This window comes from Rhopalosiphum padi, chromosome 1 (assembly GCF_020882245.1).
Source record: "Rhopalosiphum padi isolate XX-2018 chromosome 1, ASM2088224v1, whole genome shotgun sequence".
Taxonomy (NCBI): domain Eukaryota; kingdom Metazoa; phylum Arthropoda; class Insecta; order Hemiptera; family Aphididae; genus Rhopalosiphum; species Rhopalosiphum padi.
Window position 1 is genome coordinate 40,840,663 of NC_083597.1, and position 16,357 is coordinate 40,857,019.

The following is a 16,357-nucleotide window of genomic DNA, read 5'->3' on the forward strand; positions in this document are numbered from 1 at the left end:
ACGAACTGATGAAAACATAGACAAACGTCGTCACGAAAACGAAGCCATCGAGACGCGGTAAACAAATCAAGGCTGAGCGAGGGAGAGATCGCATATTATCATCAACATCATCATAATCGTCATCATCGCCATCACATACGCATAACATTAGAGACGTTGTCGCGCGGCGAATTATAATAACGTTGTATATCATTATATAGGCGCGTATTACGCGCTACCGATCTCATTCCACCGGTGACTGACAATCGTCGGATCCTTGGTGGGAAGGTCAAGACGACGAGCGCGCTAAAAAACGGCTGTTGCCGGTAAAACGAAAACAACAAAAAATAAAAAAAAACCCACCATTTCGCGGCAGAAGAGGTGGAAGAAGTAAAAAAATGATATCGTTATATATTATTATTATTATTATGTTCGCGAATGTATATACGTCCGGGCGGCGGCGATTTTCCGGTTCCGTATAAAAAACCGATTCTCCGAGAATATCCTCCGCACATCGCGAACGCCGTCCGTCCGATGCGATCGTCTCGCGCACAGTGATAATATTATTAATAAATGATATATACGTATAGGTATCGTTATCGTCGGCTGTAAAAAAAAAATATAAAATAATATAATATAATTTAATACGCATTTATAATATAATATAATACAGTATAGACAAGGTGACGATATTCTTTTGTTCTATCAAATCTTCCCTCTCGACGCGCGTTGATTGTCGTACGACCGATTCACCGACGTGTGATATTTCGACAGCATAATTTATTGTACGGCAATAATAATACCAAAACTATTGTCATTGTAATATCATTATATTCTGTTAGTATCTGTTTTGTTGTACAGCGTATACTCGTGGTCTGCGCCAGAGCTACTGTTCCTACCGCACAGACGTTATGTTGCCGCGGGTTTTGGTGGCCGTTCAGGTGTTGCACGCCGTCGCGTTGGCCGAAATCCTGAAACCCACCTGGCACCAGTATTACTACCCGGGACACCATGCGTGAGTATTTCTAACATCACAATATAATGACGATTATTACGACTTGCCGGCGGTTTATTTACTACGATATTATTTTTCGGAGTAACGATTGAAAAACCTTCATTTGATATGATGCACGTCTTTATCGAGATCGGTTCAAAACCGTTTTTTTATGGAACTATGTCTACTGAAAAATAAACAAAATTGTAAATCTTGAGCGAGATATTTTTACAAAAAAAAACCTCGTAACGTTCTAAAAAAATTACAAAACACAAATACTAGCATTTGGTTTTTTTTTTTTTTTTTTGATTTATAACCGTCAATGAACGTAGACCGGATACTATCAAATAATTCTATTTTGTTATATTTATTAAATAAACCATTAAAACATAAAAATAAATTATGGATCTGAAGGATGATATATCACCCTAGTCACCCACCACCATACACCCATCACTATGATTTTAAAATATTATGTTATAATAATTGCGAACTTTTTTTTTTACATTTAAAATCGAAGACTGGGGGTGGTACTGAGTACTGACGTTAATCATTTCACCCTCAGCCCCATAATTTATTGAAAACAACAATATCAGCTAAGAGTTTATATTTACAAGGATGTGGTACAATAAGAGAGGTTTCTACTCGTCTTGTCCGCTGTCTTCGGTATACATACTAACGTTATCTTAACTACGTTTCATATTTGGATGGCATTTTGTCGCCTTCTGTCTTCGTCTTCATTTTTTGACAGCACATCTAGAATGTAGCCGTTTATGACCTTAAACGTTTCGCTGCTCGATAACACGACTGAACTCAAGTTATCAGGCGTTATTTCAACGCCAAACGGTGTGGTATACGCGTCATCGATCTCATTTTTACAGTACCAACAGACCGGAGAGTATAGTTTTCCGAATCGGTGCAGATAGGCGGGTAAACAGCCGTGATCGCTAAGTGCTCGCGTGATTTTGTAGTTCACCGCCGTGACTTATTTTTACCCATACGTCCAATTTCGGAATGAGTGGGTGGGTCCACATACCAAGGGTGGATGAACCCCATCTTATTTGATATTATTGCGGTAGCTCTTCTTTTGAAATCTTCTCTTTTGTGCTTTGAGACGTTTTCAAAGATTTGCTATATTTTCATAGCTATTAAGTCAATATTGGGGACATGTCTGATATTGCCGGTAAAGCATCTACCTATACTGTGCGATATGCATACGTCACCCTCGATGATATACGCCTTTGTACTTTAGCCAGTTCACTTTTACCTTTTGCCTTTTTAAAGGATTGTAGAGTAGACCATATTATTCTTGTCTTCGATTTATGTACTTCTTTACTGTCGAAAGATGTCTGTATGTGACCATAGCCATTTCCTTTCATTAACAAAATAAGAAATCCTTACAATCTATTAATATAATATATTTTATGTATGAAATAAGAATATTATATTTTGTTGTTGTCATATATTTATATCAATTGAAATAAATACCAATTACCAAACAGGTTAGTTAACCAAATAATTAATGTCAATGTGTGATAATTAATTTATTAATTTTTCTTATAAATAAAATTATTACCAATCTTATTTTTTTTATAATTATACGACATTTCAGTACTGAAGGAATACTTAAAAAAAAAAAACAATATAATTAGGTAATATAAACATTTATGTGTATCACAAATGTCTAACATATGAAATAAGTTTAAAAAAAAACTTAAATATTATAGTTGATAAAATAAGATATTTATTTCATAAGTTGAATGAATAATAATTTTAAGTTCTATTTTTTTTTTTTTTTTTTTGGTATATGAATACTTCTAATTTTATAATAAATTAAGACGTAATAGTAATTAAAATGTTTTCATAATATTCAACCTCATGAATTATAAATATATTTGGTTTTTATTTATAATAATTTATCATACAAATATATAGTCACTAGTCATACAAAATTCTATACTTGAGTCTATATTATACATAATATAATATAATATACTTCTATGTATAATCATAAAATCCATCATAAATATGGGTAATTACTAATTATTAATAAACAATATTATAACGATCGGATGTGTGTATTTTAGGCTTAATTAAAATTATAAGATATTAAATATTAGGATCTAACTTTTCTTTATATTACAAAATACAACACTACAACAGTTGTTGTGTTTGTTGTTACTAAAATATTAAAATAATAATAATAATATGTATATATAAAATAATTTTTTATAGCTTAAGTATTGGTACTATTTTTTTGGATAAATATGGTATTGCCTTTCTATATGATAAAATAATAATTTAAGTCCAAACAGGACCCAGTCTATTGCGATAGGTTATGAATATTATACTTTCAGCTTTGGACAGGAAAGAATTTGTAGATGTAGATATAAGATGGTGCTGTGTTCATTGACGCAATTACAAATAGAATTGGTAGGGTAACAAAGTTTGTAACTTTTTTCATTAGTATTCATTTATTTGTATTTCAATATTTTTACTGAAACTTTCAGCCCTGCACTCGATGACATACATTTTTTGTTGCCAGCAGATTAAATTGGATTGTATTTCCGTTCGTAATTTTATCGGGAAAAAATATCAGGAACGAATCTCAATAATAATAGGTACAATTAAGGTACAATCCTAAATTAAAAATAAATCGATTAGCTCACAAGTATAGTTTTTACTCATTATAATATTTAAAGAACTTATGAATTTAATAAAATTTTGTTTTTTGTTTATAAATTAAAATGTTTGCTGCTTATTGTATTGTTAAAATAATGTACAAACGATATATTATCTTTTTATTTTTTATAGTATATGTACAGCATTGACTGTCTATGATTTGCGTGTGTTAAAATAAGCTAAGCCAGGAAAAATTTAGCAATTCTCTTAATGACTGAGTAAAATATAAATTGACGATTTTTTATTTGACAGCACTGCTCGATCCACGATGCTCATTCACCCTGACCGCGGTAAGTCACGGGCTACATCGAATTAATCGCTAAAAAAATTGTTCTCCGCGATAACATTATACATTATTGTATCTTAAACGAATGTCGACAGCAAAATATAATGTATATTTTATACGATTTGTTCTGACGTTATGTGCACACATTTTTTTTTCTTTTTATACTTTTTGCAACACGTCATAATAAGTCTTTTATGGGTATTTTTATATATATATTTTAAACTACAGAATATAAAATATAGATGTTGTAATCTAGTTTGAAAAAGCGCCTAAAACTTTTGAAAATATTGTGAAAGACGTTAACGTCGTAGAATTTATAAAATGTATAGTTTTTATTTTTTATTTTTTTACGATCAACCAGAATAAAAAGTCTGATTACACGTACGGCATTTGAGATTTTTTAATTACGCGTAAAATGTATTCGGGATTATTTTCAGCGCGAATTCTACTCGACAAAATTCTAATAAATTTAATCCTACAGACAGTTTACAAAATTTAATCAGTTCTAGACGCCATCCAGAGAATTCTTAAATAAAAGAAACGTTTCGCAGACGTATTGTTTTTGCGGTATATTGTACGTATTTATATACGACACAGTCGCGTACGAAGGAAGTGCGAGCTATTATGGAAACACTTTACCATAAAAACAATAGTGTTGTTTTTTCTTTCTTTTAGAACTTTGAATTTAAAAAAAAACCGACTTGATTTAAAAAAGAGTTTATATATTAGAAATATATAGATATAAATATTTATTACGTAGTCAGTATATTAATTGTTATTGGTCGTTTTATAATATCCATTGAAAATGGTTTCTTTCAAACGAGTTTTTATTGTTATTATTATTATTTTATATTTTTTTTTAATAAAATAGAAGAGTCAATCTCTACACGACGGGTTTACGTGCTCTGACATATTTAAACGATGAATTTTAAATTGTGTTAGGATTTTTTTGTCACGTATTTGACATTTTCTAAACTGTACCATACCACCGCACCACACCTATATACACTGTAGCAGCATGCTTGAAGAGGTGTTTTTTCGTTGACATTAATCATCGAATGATTTTATTTCAATTTTCGAAATTAATTATTTAAAATTGTCCGACAATATCCAGCAACATTAAAATACTTTAAGCACAAATGAACATTTAGTGTTATTCAAATGTAATTAGGTACTGAATAAAAACCCAAATATTTTTTAATTCATACCACCAATTAGTTAGTTTAGAACAAAAAAAGAGACTTTTGGAATACCGTGCACAAGTACTTCACCCTTCCGGGAACGTAATTGTTTGAATTTATTGTATTTAAAGTGCATTGTGGGGCCTTTTAAAATTATGTACCCCCTTTTTTCTTCTTCTTTTCCCGTCTGGCCGTTTTTGACCGACCCGTGAGTTATTCACTTATTCAACAGTATTACTTCAAGAGCCACAAAACGGCGACCGGCCTAATAGAATAATATCATACTGGACGTTTCGGGGATCAGAGTGTAAAATAATGTATAAAATAACCAACCCTCTTGACGGGCAACAAAACTGCAAACTCGGTTAATATTAAATTATTACCTACTTTAATATCTTTAATACAAAGTGATTATAATATTTGTGTAATTACAAAAGTTCGTTCATTATATTATAAATATATCATAATATGATATCTATGAACACTTTAATATAGTATATTTGTATAGTAATGGAGTGAAATTCCCGGAAATATATGAGAATTCACAGGAACCATAAAGATATTTTTAGGGTATGAATTATTGTTGCCTCATCGTAAGGCTAAATGTTGGTGTATTTAATTTAAATATTGAAGAATAAGTTTTTTGATAAATATAAGTATAAAATAATACTTTAACTGGTTGAAAACATAAAAATACCATAATATTAAATATTAAGTTACAATATAAAGATTCCAATAATTGCGATAGACCTCAAAACACTGACACATTGATTTATATGATTGTCTTAGTTAATTCATAAATAATAAAATTAAAATAATATTTATACACATTTTAGATTTACGGGGCAATAGAAAAATATCGATTGTTCATTTCTATATGTGTATTTTTCTATAACTAATTAAATTTGGGAATTTTTAAACCTTAATAAATCAGATTAACAAAGTACCAAATGTATTATATTTTAATCAAATCACGACATTATTATCGAACGTAACAATATTTTTTCTGGATTAATCTTGTGATCACACAATTAATCTATGCGTAATCTATGCATTTCCATAATCATATATAAAATTTATGTATGTGATGAAAAACTAATTTGATACGTATACATATAATACAAATTTTACTCTGTTAGTTTATCTTTGAAATTCTTAATTTTAATTACTTACTGATAAATGTACATAAAAATCAGCAATTGTAAAATATTCTATTAACATACTAAACATTGTTTATTTTATTAATCAAGTCATATAAAAATTTTAAAACTTAAAAAATTTGTTTTAAAACTACATGCACAATATTTATTAAAAAGATGTAATTTTTAACAAATTTGGTATTTTGGCAACGGAAATGTTCCTTCGCATGAATTTGTTGGAAGTGTTATCCCTAGTTATAGCTAGCGATACTCGATTATAGATTATGGTACAATCTACAACTTTCGAATTTTATTCTCGTTAATTATGATTCAACGTAGTCGCGTCTCGTGATGCTGGGACAATAAAATTATCTGTAAAACGAAGCATTTTGTGCGTTTATTACGCAAAAAAAGAATAAAAAGTAAAAACAAACAGGACGCTCATCGTAACTAAATTAATGAAATAACAATGTAATTAAAAACGATGAGCAATGGAAAATCAAACTTTCTTTGAAATCTAATTAAAATATTTATTGTTCGATTAATATTAATATACTTTTTTTTTTATAAACTTTAGTGACTTATACGAAGGAGTTTTTTCCCATTAAGCAGTGTCGTTAAAAAAAAAAAAAAGTTCAAGCTTTAAGGCAAAAAAGTAGGATTTCTTTGTCAAAGAGAAGAAGCTTTTTAAAACGTATTTATACATTTTGGCACAAAATATTACGGCCCTTTGACCGTTTACAAACACGCGCACATCACTTTCTAGTTTCTCACGTATATTATAGTAAAACACACGTATACAATATACACAAACACACTCACGCACACATATATATTATTATACTCATGTATGTGAATATATATCTGTGTGTTTGAGTGGGAATCGTAATAAAACCTTCACTAGACACTTTATTTTAGACTTTGAGTATCGCGATCACACACGATCTGACGCAGTTTATTTTTGTTTCAGCTACGGTATACGGTATTTTGAAAAGCTGGCTTCGATGCGAGAGAACTTCCAGAAAGGCATACCATATAACAAGTAATGATTTTTACCAAAGCTGGAAACATAAATTAGCATAAAATATAATATCATGGTATAAGTGATTCTAGTTTTGGAAATAGCTATAGTTATACTTATACTTGTTGGAATAATTTTCAAGTCATGAATTATACTATTTAATTTTTGATTTTTTTTTTACACATTATTACATTATAGATGCATAGGTACTGTCTTTGAAACAATCATAAATGGAAAATTATGATGAAAGCATATATTTTTATCATACGATTAGTGATTGACTGCGGTTTTGAAGATGTATTAATTATTACAAAAAAGTGACTTTGTAAAAATCGTAAAAGGATACTGATAAAAACCACCAATATATTAACGTTTGATTAATAATAATAATGATAATAAAAAAAAAACCAATCTTATCAAAACGGATATTTTACTCGTGAAAACGCCCTAAGTCGTGACGATCCTAGAGGTTTCCGACGGTTCTTACAGCAGATGTAGCTTTTTTATTTTCCATTTTCAATTGGTCTGATTTATTATTTATTAAACGCCGCAGTTAATCTACCTATATGTGTACAGGTTTAAAAGTTACAACCTATTGGCTTGACATGGGTACGTGTTTTCGGGACGTTACGCCCGCGCGACACGCTCGTCGGCACTCGGCATCTCTCTAAACGATTTCACATCACTCGCGAGTTTACGCTTGTTATTTTTTTCTAAATTCAATAATTTTTTGTGTACCGTGCTAGGCGGCTACGGAATTTCAGTGGACCTTAGTCGAAAATAAACCGTACTCAAACACAACCGTGGCAAGGAACAAGCATGCATCTGTACCAATATATTATGCAATATATATGGGGTAATTCACCAAGCGTGCTTACTTTTAGATTCTGAGCGGAGCGATGAATGTATTGATTTTACAATGATAGGGTTTTTTTCCTCTCGCCACCTTTTGGAGCAGTAAAAATGATTCAATTTGAACTTTGGTAATGATTTCTGACAGTAAATTGGATCTATTCGGTACTTTTAAGGATCAGAAGTAAAAAACTAGTATTTTGCAAAATAACTCGGGAAAAAGAAAATAAGTCTAGCAAGTAGTTGCCGCTCTGCTATACAATAGATGTCGAAAGGATCCCTGTGATGGATGTGTTAAATTTAAATTCAATACCTAATACATCATTATATACGCAAAACGGTTCTGACTGGAGACAGTCTATCAGCTTATATCGTTAAGTAAATGTTATAACTAGGGCTATGCATTTTTTGAAAAATGCATTTTTTTTTTTTTGGTGATTGTGAAACGTAGCTTTGTAAGTACATAATTTGGACTATGTAATAAGAAATGCATTTATGAAACTTTTATATTACATTTTTTTTTGGATTTTTTGATTTTTTAATTAAATTCTGTCAATTAACATCTTTTAAAACTTTTAAAATTTTTTTTTTTAATTTTTCAGGTGAAAAGAATTATTAAAGAATCAATAAATTTCAAAATCAAAATTAAAATTAAATCAACTTTCTCATAATTTTTTTTATTAAATAAATAAATAAATATTTATGCATAATAATAAAATATACTAATATCAATAGAAATACAAAAAATAAATTAAAAACCATTTAAGTGCATTCTAAGTGCATATTTTATTGCATTTTTTTGATATTTTAAATGCATTTTTTAAAGGTTTTTTAATGCATTAAATACACGGCTCTAGTTATAATAATATTATGATTAAAATAATTAATTTTATTATTAGTATTATAATTTTCTGAATAATATTCATATACGTACCTACTCGATATATTATGTCCGCGTATCGTTCTATTAATATTATAGTTTGGTCTATAAATAACCAAACCAGGTTTTTGGGATTTGACGATATGTATTTGAAGTTTTAAAATGTCATTTTATGATAAGGGTACCTAAATATATAATATAAGGTGTGTAATATTTTAACTATAATTTAATATTATCTTTTATATAAGTAGGACAATTTGCATAAGTACTAATACGAAAATATTGAACTTGTAAAATCAATTTATGGCTTTTTTATAGTATAAATAGCTATAGTAAAGTTTATGCAGATCTATAAAAATCTAAAATAGTTTCCAAAAATCCTATAAAAAGACACATAAAATTATTTTAAGAATACTGAAAAAAGTCGTTATGCTGTACAAGCATAAAATATGTCAAACGTACATCGTCATTGAGAAGGTCGCTGTAATGGATGTGCTTAATTCCAACTCAATGATAAATAATTATAGAATACGTACAATTATTGTTAGCGGAGACAGACTTAGTGGGTTGGCTCTTTATTTCTAAAGACATTTTATTATAAAATATCCTTACCAATTTTGTAATTTATTTTTTTAATAGTAAAACGGTAGGTTAACTAATTTTTATCAAAAACAAATCGCATATACGAGTATAATCTTAATTAATATTAGGCATTACGAGATAAAACCTATATTGAACCACCTTTTCACAAATATTATTATGTATTAATACAACTATTAGTATCTTAAATATTTTTAATACATGTCAAATAATCGGATATTAAAAAAACAAAGATACTTAAAAAGAGCAATTAAATAATAATAAAAAAAATTATATTTACTATTTTATCTTCGTAAAATGAATCAAATTTATGACTGGAATAGTTTTGTTTTTAATTTTTGGATAAGACAATTAATTCGCTACAAAATAAAAATTCGACTAATAATATTATAATCGAAAATAAAAATAAAACTCGGTATCTCCGACGATATTTTTCGTTATAAACGGACCGTATTGCGCGTAATCGTCGTGTTCTGATATTGCACACATAATATGATATCATGTTGCGACGAAACAAACATCAAACTCATAACATGATATTAAAATACACGTTTTTAGGACCCATGAGCGCGTGGAACACTAATCAAACACGAACATCAGCGAGTTGTATAATATAATATTGTAAAAGTAAAAGACAACGTCAATACCCAAATAACTAGAATAATAATATATGATATTACGAGTATATTCCCGGTATTCCCTTGTATTATTAAAATACATTAATTTTTGCTCTCATCAACGTTTTAGACGAGGTTCGACGGATACTCTACGTTTAGACGATGCTTTATTATATTGTTTCGTATTTAAAATTATTATTTTTACCGGTTATAAACGATTACGAATTTCGTATAATTAAAATATTTCTTACCTAATAAATATGTATTAAGTATGAATAAATTAATGTTCTCGGGAGATTGCTTAATTATATGTATACATTTACCCGGTATTTAGTTGAATTCGTCGGAGTGAAATTATATACTATGCCACTAGGTTACAGCCTTTAAAGTCGTTGTTATGTGCACTAGCACTCGTCTTGTATAATATACTTGTCTCGTGTTAAATTAGTCTTCTAATAAAAAATAACAATATTTATATAGTATAAGTTTAAAAAAATATGCATATTATGCTTTTCAGTCTTTTTACAAATATATATTCACTGAATACATAGGACAGTTTTGTTAATTCAAAAATTATATATTATATTGTTAAGTGGACAAAAATTGAAGTAGGAACGGTGGGAACGAAAAGTAATGGCGTTTCAAATCCAATTATTTTGATTAACATCGCGAGGAAGTAATAATGATGATTATAATCATATAATTGTGTAAAAATAAATAAATAATGAAACTAAAAATCTAATTATGTTTGTTTAACAACGAATTAAGGTCAACGTAGAATATCGAAATATGAATATTAATAATAATTTAACATTACGCGTTTCATACTCGATCAAGATTTATGGTTATTAAAATGTTAGTATATTCTTATTTTTAAGTGGCCGGCAAATTAAAACGTGGTTTTACTGCAAATTTAATAATAGTCTACACAAAAATCGAATATAAGTAAAAAAATAAAACAAATGTTTATATCGATTTCTGATAAGGTATATTAGCTTCCTACAACGATCAAATCTCGTTACTTATTTGGTATACGGAAGAACAGAAAATCGGTTTAGTTTTAAAATTAATTTCATAAACTGAAACTCTAGAAAAAAATATTACTAACAACAATTAAACTATTAATAAACATCTAGTGATAAACTTAGTTGCAGGTAGTTGTAATTAATGTATCAGATTGTAATTCTATTAATTTTACTACAATTTTAGGTTTATGTAGAAAACTCTTAATTGGCTAAAAAAAATAGTCTAGAATATGAATGTCAATTTCAAATTAATTATTTTGATTCTTTTTATTATTATGTAATATATGTATATATATATTCTGAAAATTTGCTCGTAGTTTTTTAGTATAAAAATAATTTAAATAATTGTACGTATTAAATTGTTCTACCGAACTTAATATATATAATATATATGTATTTTTTTTTTAATTAAAAAATGATAAGAGGAAATCGAAATTGTTCAAATCGTTTAAAAAATATATATTTATTCTGTATACCAGTAAGTACCTAGGTATAAGTGGTATGGAAATAATTTCGCTTACAATATTTATATATAAATATATAGTTTAAAAAAAAATAGGGAAACAAAACATGTATGCTGTAAGTAAATAATGCATAGAGAATTTTTACAGATGGGGATTTTACAACCGAATAGACACCGCTTCAGCGACGGAGAGCAAAAAGACACGGAGACTGCGAATCGGTAGTGGATGGTGGAAGTTGGTGCCGCCGACGGGAGCCGAGATCAATTGCGAATTTCCGAGTACTGTGCCGGTGATATCCGTAAGTTCGTGTCTGACAAATACAATTAACGCTAATTACAACGGACAGGTGGCGCAGATAACCGAACTAATAAATAAAATAACGTTATGTGTCTAATGATATTATTATATCCGTATTATATTACATTAATTACGGTTTATCATTTTACTTGATTTTTAACCGTGATATATTAATAATAAAGTCCGGAGAGACGGATTTTTGAAAACAGTTTTATAACATCGACGTTTAGATACGCCAGCGCATCTCGTATTGCAAAATCGTCTTATTTCACCGAAACAGTAGCACTCACGTTAACATCAATGTTAAATAAAAATTTTGTTTTCCGCGAAATATCTTATATATTACTTACTAAAAGGAATTTTCAATGACATTTGGTGAGGAATCAATAATGAGGTGTATACGAACTTTCTTTGTTACTTTATTGCTTGTGTAAACGGAGGTGGTGATGCGAGTAGCGGGAGATTTTATTGAAATCCTTTTTGTTTTTGTTTTCAGGGGGGATAGACATTCCAGCAAAGTATAGTCGACTTGGTTGATGTTTGACGAATGTTTACTTAAATGTGTTAAGAAAAATGATTAAACGATGACTGATGAGTTTCAATTTAAAGAGACATACTAGACAAATAATAACTTTCCACAATATATCTGTTTGAAAAAAAAAAACAGTTTTCGTAAATTTGTTTGGATAAAAAGTAGCCTTCTGCTGTAACTGTAAGCCCTTTCCGCAGTAATAATTCGTAACTATATTAGTTATGTCAATAGTATTAATATATATATATAGATTTTACGCTTGATTTGTGTATGGAGATTATACGTAAAATATAATATTATACACTCGTAATAATAAATTATTGCACTGTAAATATTTTTATTTATTAAAATCGTCAAAACGTTTCACGGCCATGAACACGAATCAATATAATATCAACCTATAAATTAAGAAGAAAAAAAAGCGATCATAAAAAAAAAACCTAAATAGTTATAAAAAAAAAAAATATTTCTGTTTCTGTATAATTTTTATATTTATTAGTTTACTGGGAAATTTCATGTTTGATTCTAAATAAAATATGAAAAAAAAAACAATGTTTTATTTTATATTGAACCGTTTGTGTTTAAAAACAATACAGTTACATATTGCGTGCGATGAACGTTGGACACGACATTATTACGCGAACATCACACCGGGTAATTGTTTTAATATAAAACTCGTTATTTAAAAACATATTGACCTTTTTAGAAAATATTATTTTAACTTAGTATCTCAATCATTATACTTTACATTGTTGTTAAAATAATTTAATAGATTTATCAATTTTTTTTTACTTTTTTGATTGAAATCATACACCGTTAATCGTATTCTATAACAAAAACATTTTTTGGAGTGTTATGAATTTCACACGAGCAGTTGAGTAGCTATAAATATACATTTCTCGTGAGTATAGTAGGACAACATTTTACAATATTATACCACTGTCTTCTTCACCCCGCTTATTCGATTTTTTTAAGATAGGTAGTTCTATAACTACTTAATTAGTCAATTGTTGGAATCTGTATCGAAACAGTAATTGGAAAAGTATTTTAATTTGATATTTAAAATTAATATCGTCACTCAAAAACATTATAATCAGATAAACAATATTAAAGATTACGTTTTTATTTTTTCAATAATTTCGTTCATTATTGATTTTTAATTATTAGCCGTGCTTAATAACAAATATTTTCAAAAACCTAAATAGTTTCGAAAGTTGTGTTTACTTTACGTTAATATTATCACCCGGTTAAAATTCTATACCTGTTCGTTATAATAATATATACATATATATTTAGATGACTGTATTCGCAACAGTTTACGAGACAGCGTTCCGCGCGCAGTCGACGTTCGCCGTTCAGATAAGATGATTATCGCGCGTGTACTTACGGAGACAGTTTTACTCATTTAATGTATACAATACTGTTATTGTCGCGTTCAGAACTTTTTCGCGGTTGTTGCGGCTTGTCGTGTTGTAACTCGCTAACGGCCTTACGTTATTACTAAACAGACAAGCGCGTCGCCGTGTAGTTTTCGAGTGTAGTTAGGTGCTGTGCTAAAAAATGATATCATCATTAATAATTGCGTTTACGACCCGTACGACGAACTGTAATTTCCTACTCGGAGTTCGATCGGATTCGAGAGTTCGGACGATTCACGCGATCGAAACGTCGTCGCTTAATATAATAATTAATATTATTATTTTCGCCGCGAATGCAGTGTCCGGTTAACTATTTAAACGGCAAGCCAGTGGCTATGTAATATCACGGTAGTTCGTATAATACAAGTTTTCGGATTTTAACGTAAAATATAATATATTAAATAATTATGATTTTACGAGCGTACGTATATATAACTATAATAGATAAACCAAGTATATCTTCTACACTCGGTAAGCATCAGGATGTAGGGAAGTCATCTAAAGACCGTGTGTGTATAATAATAATAAATACTCTCATCATCGTCGACACGCGCAGAACTGCATCACGCGAAGGCGTGTTTGCGCTGTTGATATTATAACATCGTAATCGCGTATTCGTCGGCGGACTATGACTTTTTTTTTAATAATATTTTCTCTGCGATCTCGTACGTTTTTCAAGTCAGCAGGTGTTGTAAAATATCACGTACCGAAGTCGTTTAAAAACAAGTCTTCCGACGAGGGTTACCACAACATAGGGGTCGCGGTGTGGTCGCGCGTCACCGACCCGCCGCCAAGCCATCCTGTGATAATAATATTATAGCCGTCATCATAACGACACGGCATCGTGGTTTACGGTGTATAATTTTGTCGGTTTTGCAGAACATCGTGTGGGAACGAGTGGACCCGGGAAAAGCGGACAAGGAGATGGCCATGAGGCGAATGGGCGAGGTGCAGACGTACGACATGCACCTGAGGCCCAAAGGCAGCACACTGCATTTCCACGACGTGACGCCCCTGGACAAGGGCCTTTACAGGTGTCTTGCGTCGTCCGTGGACAGGCTGACGGGTGAACCGCAGACGGTGTTTCAGGACACGGACTTCTATCCGGATGTGGTCTGAACCGAGCGCGCCCGCTGATCAGCCCCGAGGACGACGGCCGCAGATGTCATAGTGAGCGAGGGGCGAGACTGACAGCGGAACTCACGTCGTATACAATAATATAATTTAATATCCCGTCGTATTATCGCGCGTGTACGTTTGTATTATATTTTGTACTGTTGTTGTTATTATTATTATGTATTATGTATTATTATCATTTAATACCGTCGTCATTACCAAAACAATATTCACGGGCTGATGTAGTAGTAATCAAAAAGTGCAGATGAGCCAGACTTCGGATTTGTGCACCTGATATTATGTAATCGTGTAGATAATGTTAGTTCTGAAAAGCGATAGGCCACCGACACACATATATCGGAATTGTGTACAGGCACTGTTAGAAACGAAATAATGTTATCGAAAAACTTGTTCGTATATTGTACGCTGCAAACGTGGTAGGGGCATTAACGTTTTATCTAGACAATGTCATCTAATTGTATAAGCACGAAAGGTATTAATTATGAGCGTATAGCATTATATCTGAGCGTTTCGCTCGCATAACCCTCCACACCTTCGAATACTGTAATATCGTTTACTCGTGAATATAATATTATGTGTGTTGGACGTTTAAATGTAGTATAATATTATATAGTGTCTGTTCGGTAACCGCGTGGACGCGTTAATCCGATTGTCTTGCGGATCAAACGCGATCGCGTGGCTTGTAAAAAATGTCAAAGCTATCCGTCACGCAAACAGTTTTATTTTTAGATAATAATAAATTATGATGCGCAAAACGTTTTGTTTGTTTTTTTTTTATTATTCATATAATTTATATTTATTATTATTATTATTTTACGCGACCAATTTGTTTTTATTGTTGTTTGTAATACTAACGTATACGTGACAAAAAGAAAATCCACTGACTATAATGTGTCTTTTGGTTATTTGCGTTCGCTATTGGATTTTGAAAATAAGCTAATTAACTATGCGTACGTACAAAGCTTTAATAACTACTCGTTAAAAAAACTAATAAAAATATAATGAAGAAAAACTACGCAAAATAATATTGTTTTGTGATGTTTGTCGAGTTTCGATTCAATTCGTAATATTGTAATTTATCTATTTTGAGTTTTATGCAGAATATTGGTTTGAATTTAGTCTGCCGACTCCTAAGTACATAATAAATATACCTAGTGATATACATCGAATTAAAACGTTATTATTTATTTAAAACCCTCCACACAGACGTCATAGTATGTACGCGCTTATCTTACTCGTGGTATTTGATTTGT

At 30.2% G+C, this 16,357-nt stretch overlaps 1 protein-coding gene across 1 annotated transcript; it reads left to right on the forward strand.

Moving 5' to 3' along the window:
* Window positions 1-481: 481 nt before the first annotated feature.
* On the forward strand, window positions 482-15,859 carry LOC132917819 (uncharacterized). Its single transcript, XM_060978752.1, has 5 exons — window positions 482-764; window positions 841-994; window positions 7,232-7,303; window positions 11,868-12,018; window positions 14,847-15,859. The coding sequence occupies exons 2-5, from the start codon at window positions 891-893 to the stop codon at window positions 15,084-15,086; spliced, it is 567 nt and encodes a 188-aa protein (XP_060834735.1). The 5' UTR covers window positions 482-764; window positions 841-890; the 3' UTR covers window positions 15,087-15,859.
* Window positions 15,860-16,357: the final 498 nt, after the last annotated feature.